The sequence below is a fragment of the Haliaeetus leucocephalus genome, unplaced genomic scaffold, assembly GCF_000737465.1.
Source record: "Haliaeetus leucocephalus isolate CR32 unplaced genomic scaffold, Haliaeetus_leucocephalus-4.0 Scaffold162, whole genome shotgun sequence".
NCBI classification, from domain to species: Eukaryota; Metazoa; Chordata; class Aves; order Accipitriformes; family Accipitridae; genus Haliaeetus; species Haliaeetus leucocephalus.
The window spans coordinates 12,251,923-12,259,108 of NW_010972598.1; the positions used below are offsets into that span (position 1 = coordinate 12,251,923).

Below are 7,186 nucleotides of genomic sequence, written 5' to 3' on the forward strand. Positions count from 1 at the left end.
TTGGGGGCACGGCGGGAAGCCCCATCTGGCGCAGCTCCAGTGGGAGTTGAAGAAGCCACGCTGGCAGGCGTCGCAGAGCTGGGGGGCTCCTTCCCCCCGCCTCCAGGCCGTCACCCCTGTGGGAAACATGGCTCTCAGCCTCCCCTGTGCCCCCAGAGTCACCCCCCCAACACCCCGGTACCCACTTACCCTCGGGCCTGCCGGGGGCTCCCGGCCACACGTCCCTGTCCCTGCGGACGGCCTCGCAGAAGGGGTCCCCCAGGACCCCCAGCAAGTATTTGGCCAGGCAGAGGCTCCTGCCTGCGCTCCTGTTCCCTCGCTCGGGGCCGGCTGCCTCCAGCCGCAGCGTGTCCCCCTCCGTCTCCCCCAGGGTGCAGAAGCCATCGACACCCAGCTCTCCGCCATCCCTGAAGGCAAACCTGTGGGAGAGAGGGGACGGGAGGGGATGCTCCAATGTGGGGAGACAGGAGAGGATGCTCTAAACCAGGGAGACGGGAGAGGATGCTCTAAAGTGGGGTGACAGGAGAGGATGCTCCAAAGCAGGGTGATGGGAGAGGATGCTCTAAAGTGGGGTGACAGGAGAGGATGCTCTAAACTGGGGAGATGGGAGAGGATGCTCTAAAGTGGGGTGATGGGAGAGGATGCTCTAAAGTGGGGTGACAGGAAGGGATGCTCCAAAGCAGAGTGATGGGAGAGGATGCTCCAAAGCAGGGTGATGGGAGAGAATGCTCTGAACCGGGGAGATGGGAGAGGATGCTCTAAACTGGGGAGATGGGAGAGGATGCTCTAAAGTGGGGTGACGGGAAGGGATGCTCCAAAGCAGAGTGATGGGAGAGAATGCTCTGAACCGGGGAGATGGGAGAGGATGCTCTAAACTGGGGAGATGGGAGAGGATGCTCTAAAGTGGGGTGACAGGAAGGGATGCTCCAAAGCAGAGTGATGGGAGAGGATGCTCCATGCATCTTGACATGGGCTGCTGGGAGCCCCCCACCCTGGCCAGGGCTGCGAGCTCCCCAGGAGCCCCAGGCTCACCTACGGAAATGCAGCAGTCTGCAGGTGCTCTCAGGGGAATCCTCCTCCTCCTCCTCCTCCTCGCCCTTGGGGTCCCCCGTGGCCCGGGTGGCACAGGCACAGCACCGGGGGATGCTCTCGGGCAGGTCGGTGCAGGGCACGCTCTGCAGGCACCACGGCTCCCGCAGCTCCGGGCCAGCATGGCTCGGCGAGTCTGGGGGAGACGGGAGGTGCTTTGGGACACCGTGCATGGGGACACACTAGCCAGGAGGGACTGGCACGCCATGGCAGGGGCTAGAAACTGGGCCAGAAAGTAGGGCTGGAAAGTAGGGCTGGAGATCTGCAGAGGTCAGGGCTGAGACACCGGCACCTCGCCAAGGAAGGCTCTGACCCAGCGATGACGCTTGCCACCCATCCCGGGCATCACACCCGAGGGTGCCACGCTGCCCCAGAGGGGCATTTCTATACATCCCTGCCCTGGGAGTCACTGCCAGACCCAGCCATACTGGGAAAAACCAAAGCACAGCAGGTTTCCCAGCCTTCACGTGTTCACACCTCGTGTTGCGGGCGCTGGGAACCAGGATGCCAAACTTCCCCAGGGATCTGGTGCTGCCACCGCCCTCTCCCCTGCCCCACGGTGCACCCCCCCACACCTTACCTCCCTCTCCCAGCTCCATCCTCCTCTCCTCCGGGTCCCCTCCACTCTCTGTGCCATCACCCAGGCATGCCGCGGCCATGTGCTCGGTGGCCTTCGCGCCCCGTTTGGCTGCCCCGGCACCCTCGCCGGCAGCCCGGGGTCCGTCGGCTGTGCCGTGCGGGCGCTTGGCCGAGCGTTTGCCCTCACCAGCCAGCTCCAGGCCACCGTCCCGCCGGGGAGCCTTGCAGCGCGGCAGCGACTGCTCCGAGTGCCGTGTCAGCCAGGTCTTCTTTAGCTTGGTGTGGTTGGTGGGTGGGCATGGAAAACGGCCCCCAGGGTTGCCCAGGGTGGGCTCAAAAGGGCCGAGCACCCCACAGCCCACCCCCGGGCACCCATCGCAACCCGGTGTGGTGCAAAGGCAAGCCGGGGGCGGCTCCGGCTTGGCAAGGGCCATCGGGTATTGCCCGTCCGTAAGCGGAGGCGATGGGTTGGGCTCCTCTGGTCCCAGCGGCGAGCTGGGCTGGAGGCTTTGGTATGCCAGGCGCTCATCTTTGGGTTCAGAGGGCCGTCCTGGCCCCGGTTCTGGGGGGAAATCAGCGGCGTGGGGCCGCGTGCCCACCCAGGGACCCCCGCAGCCCCCCGCTGCGCCGGGCTGCAGGAGGAAGAGGGGGTGGCTGGTGCTGGGGGGAGGCGTGCGGGCATGGGGAGCGGGCACCACCGAGCTGGCCCCTGCTCGGCCATCCCTCCACGGGGCTCCCGGCAGCTCCGGCACCACCGGTTCCCCTTCCCCATCTCTGTCCTGCCCCTTGCCCAGCAGTTGTGATGGCGCTTGGTCCTTGGCTGGGGGGTGGAAGCCAGGCTCCTTCTTCGGGTAAAACTCCTGGAGGGGAGCAGAGGGGTTGTCAAGGCTGGTGTCACCCAAGACGTGGGTGCCCGTCCCTGCCTCCATCACCCACATCATTGGGAGGTGGTGATAGGGAACAGCCCCTGGCCCTGCTTCAGTTTCCCACCACCACCCTCCCAAGCTGGGCAGCTGCCTGGTGCTTTCCAGTCCCAGGTAGCCAAGTCCATGGGGTGCCCGTGTCACCCCTGCCCGCGTGGGAAAGGAATGGGGAGCCGCAGCGGCACGGGGTGCGACGGGCGCACCCACGGGCTGGCAGCGCTGCCTCTCACCGCCTCCGTGCCACGGCTCCCGCCGCCGTGACTCAGCCCGGGGGCTTGTATCACGCCACAGGGCTGCCCCGGCCAGGAGAGCATCATCCCCCACAAGGGGTGCATTGCCCCATCCTTCGGGGGGGCTGGGACCCCTCTGCCAAGCTGCAGGAGCGAGCGGGGGGGGACAGCCCGCTCGGGGACCGCCGACGCCGGGTGCAGCCCGGCCCTGCCCTGGGTGCGGGTGCCAGCATCGCCTTTCGCAACTCGCCGCTCCCAGCCGGGTTCAGCTGAGGCTGGAGCCCATCGTCACCCAGGGGAGCCTGGGCACACCGGAGAGCCGAGCTCCAAGCATCCCCGTTCCGGACCCAGGCCGTGGGAGCCAGAGCTGTGCCGCCATCGGAACCGGGAACCGTCACGACCGTCCGGGGTTACCTACCTTGTTCCCTGAGCCGGAGCAGTCATCGAAGGGGGTCGGAGCCGCCTTGCACCTTGGCGGGAGCCCCAGGTAGAGCGGCTGGCCCCAGGCGGGCACGTAGGAGCCCAGGCGCCAGTCCATGCCGGCGAAGCGCCCGTCGCCCATCGCCCCCGGTCCCTCCGGCCCCCCCCCACCAAACGGGGGGTCGGCTGGGGGTCCGGCGGGCAGCAGCGAGGACAGGAGGAAGGGGCAGTGGCGGAAAGCCAGGGGGTCACTGGCCCCATCTCCTACAGTGGTGCGAGGCTTGCCGGCGGTGCTGGGGCGCTGGCTCTCCAGCCCCGGGAAGGGCAAGGGGTAGCGGTGGTAAGCGTGGCTGTAGAGGGCCAGGGGGGCCAGCACGGCCTCAGCCCACCGTGGCCCCGGGTGCTCCTTGCAGGGCTCAGCCCAGCCTGCCTTGGGCTGCCCGTTCCTGGGTGGCAGCAGCGGCGGGAGCTCAGCTCCATCCTTGGGGCGGCACAAGGCGTCCCGCAGGCACGGTGGGGCCGGCGGGTAGGGGCAGCCCAGCTGGCCACCGGCAAGCTCCTGACCCGGCCCCAAGCATCCCTCGGAGCCCCTCCAGGAACACCCCTTCTCCGTTCCATAGCTCAGCTTGCCGGGTTCCGGGCAGCCTGGAAGTCCCAGTTCAGCAGCGGCACTTCGGGGCAAGACCATCCCGCTGCTCTCCATTCCCCGGGCGTCCTGCACTGCCTCCTGGGCTCTCCTCCACCTCGGCGGGGTCTCCCCCATCCTCGCTTTGCTGGCCATCCTGCTCTGCCACTCATGTGGTGCTCAGCGGCGTCCCGGGCTGGCCGGACCCTGCGGGCAGGGAGTGGGGCATCAGCGGGGCATGCCACACCGCACCGAACCCTGCCAGGGCAGCCGTGCAGGGGTTGCAATGGGGGGGAATTGAGGCACGGGGACGGTGGTGGTTGGTGTTTGGGGAGTGGGTGTTTTCAACCCCCCAGTTCCATCCTCCCATGCTAGATAGGAGGTTCCCTGGCACGGCGAGGGGATCCCGGTCTCCCATGCCCCGCGGCATCCGGAGGGATGCACGATCCGGGAGGGCACGTGGCTGGAGCGTGGGTCCCCACCCCGTCCCGTCCCTCCTGCACCCAGCCCGGCGGGGTTGGCGGCCGGGACGCACCTCGTGCCCACCCCGTCCCTCCGCACCCAGCCTGGCCCCGTGCCCGGCCGCTGGCACCCAGCGTGGGGAGACCTTGCCCTGCGCAGGTATTCGCCTCCGGTCAGGGCTGGGTTGCGCTTCCCAGGAGGGCTTGCAGCAAGGGGGGAGCTCCCAGCTCCCAGAGGCCCCTCCTGGTAGAAATGCCTGGGGGGATTTGCTGGATTAACACTCCTCCAGGACCCAGGCCACACACAGATGCGGGGTTCAGAGCCAGTCCTTGCAGCAGCCCGCGATTGCATCCCTTCCCGGCGGAGCAAACGCCACCCCTTGCCCTCCTGCCCTCCCTGCCCAGCAGCCAGAGAAGCCGAGGGGGACAGGCATGGGGCCCTGCAAAATTGCAGCCCTGCTCTGGGATGGGACCGAGCCACCTCGATGGCCGGGCAGGCAGCCAAGGATGGGGACAGGGACCGGAGCACGGGACAGGAGGAGCCTGCATCCCCAGAGCTGCCTCTTCCCCTCACATCATCTACCCAGGGATGGTCAAAGTCCCCGTTCCCACACTGCTGCCCAAGCCCCTGCTCAGGAAGCACCCCTGCCCAAGCAGGGGCACCCCAAGCACACCCACCCTGTCCCTCCACAGCATGGGACCCTGCCAGGCTCTCCCATCCAGCCCCATACTGGGAAGATGCTCCCAGCACATCTCCCTCCTAGTGCCCCAAGGCTGTCCCACCACATGCCATCCCCAGGATCCCCCCAGCTCCCCCAGGCTCGCCGGTGCAACAATGTTCCCTGCCCTTTATCCCATCCAGAGCACAAAAAAACAGTCCGGCAGCTTGGCGAGCATCCCTGCCGTCCCACAGCACAGCCAGCTACCTGGAGAGTCCATCGGGGACCCCACCGCCTCCCCTACGGCGGCGAGGACAAGCCGGTGTCTCTGCTGGCGGCACCGGGTCCCGGAGAGGTGAAGCCGGACAGATTGGAGTACCTAGACCCAGAGGCTGAAGGGGTCTGGCTCCGGGATCTGGAGGAGGCAGAAAGCCACCCGGGCAGCCCTGGGGACGTTCTTCTCCGAATGCTGGAGCTGAAGTTTTTGATCCATTGGCCTGGGAGGCTCCGTGCTCCTCCTGCCTATTGTCCTACGAGCGGAGGCTCCCGGTGTGCCAGGGAGGAGGGATAGCGGGGGGGAATCGGGGCACCCAAGGGAACGACGGCAGTGGCAAGCGGGACCTTCCCCCGGCTCTAGGCAGCTTTGAGCATCTTGGGGCGATGGACGGCAAGACGAGGCGGCGGTGGCGGCTCTGCTCCTTGCGAACGTGCAGCCTCCGCCGGCTCCCACAGCGACTGGGCTGCTGACGCCCAGGAACCGGCACGGTGCTGGCAGTGCCGCCCAGCCCCGGGGGCACCGGCGCAGGCAGCGGGCGGCCGTGCCAAGGCGGGCAGGTGTGTTCTGCCCCGCACGAAGAAAGCACCCTTTGTTCGGCAACGCGGCCGAGCCGCCCCGTCACCGATGAAAGACGCCGGCCGCCCGCTCCGGGCGAAACTGGAACGGGAGAAATACCGGGATGGGCCAAACACCCCAGCCCCAATGCCGGGGAGGGCTGGCGGTGGCATGCCTGGCACGGAGCACGCGGCCACCCCGCAGGCTGGGGAGGTCCCAGGAGCTCACGACCCCTTCAGTTTTGCCCAAATGGTAGGGATCTGGCCTCAACCCACGCTGCCACTTCGCCCGTGCTACAGTCCAAGGTCGTCCCGCCTCGCGGCTGAGCCTTGTCCCGCTGCTGCCATCCTTCCTCGGCTGCCTGGGATGAAGGCAGAGCTCCTCTGCCTCCCCTCCTGGCTGCAGAGCCCGCGACAGCCGGGCAGGATGCGATCCAAGGGGTGCCAAGGGGCTAACACGAAGCACGAGGCTGCTATGATAGCATCCCCACGCTGCTGAGGGCTGAGGACTACCTGGGGTTCCTCAAACCCCTGCCCTGCAGCCCACCGGGCTTGCACACATCCCCAGCCGAGCCCCCCCAGCCCGCTGGGTGAGAGCCGGGACCCATCACCCTGCCGGTGCCCACACAGCATCCCCCCCCCACGCACATGCACACCCCCCCAGCACCAGTACCTCCCAGCAACAAGACACACCACCACCCCCAAACCCACCAGCTCCCACCACCCCATTGCCCATTCCCATGGGGGGGTCGATGCTCCAGCCGGGTGCACGGGGCAGCATTCCCAGGGGAGGGGGTCAAGCATGTCCCCCAGGTGGGTGCCCCATTTCTGGGCTCCCAGTGAGGGACTAGGGCGCTGGCGGGGGGGGGAGGGAGAACTGGTGCCAGCAGCACCAGGCGGATTTATGTAACATACAAGCGCTTGTGTCCCAGGGACACCCCGCGCACAGCTCGCACGCTTTACATAAACCACAGCCGCTCCGCACAGCCTCCCCCGGCACGGCTCGGCACGGTTCCGGCACAGCATGGCACTTGGGGGTTGGCAGGGCTGGGGGACGATGGGGTGAAGGCAGGCCACGGCCTCCGTGAGCTGAGCAGCGTGATTAACATCAGACCACGGGCTGCTTCGTTACAGCTCAGCAGCTGCCTTGTGGTCTGGCCCCGCTGGGAGCGAGGAGCCACGCCGGTTAACCCTTGCCGGCTGGGGCACGGCCGTGGCTTGGGGTGCTGGGTGCCACCAGGGTCCCTTTGCGATGCTGGCGGGCATCCGTCAGTCCCCATCCCGCCTGCAGCGTGGGGGAACCCATAGCGGGATCCCCTCGAGCCCCGCTTGCCACGGAGGGGAGGGGTTGGGGGGGGGGGGGCGGGGG

The 7,186-nt window shown here is 67.8% G+C and overlaps 1 protein-coding gene across 1 annotated transcript in view; it reads right to left on the bottom strand.

Annotated features, from left to right (window-relative positions):
- Positions 1 to 4,004, bottom strand: part of HR (hair growth associated) — a 7,265-nt gene extending 3,261 nt beyond the window's left edge. The window contains exons 1-4 of the mRNA XM_010562990.1: positions 3,240 to 4,004; positions 1,670 to 2,528; positions 1,033 to 1,225; positions 190 to 419 (exon numbers count right to left, since the gene is read on the bottom strand). Of these exons, the coding sequence (XP_010561292.1) occupies positions 190 to 419; positions 1,033 to 1,225; positions 1,670 to 2,528; positions 3,240 to 4,004 (2,047 nt within the window). The remainder of the gene's footprint in view (positions 1 to 189; positions 420 to 1,032; positions 1,226 to 1,669; positions 2,529 to 3,239) is intronic.
- Between the last annotated feature and the right edge of the window lie 3,182 nt (positions 4,005 to 7,186).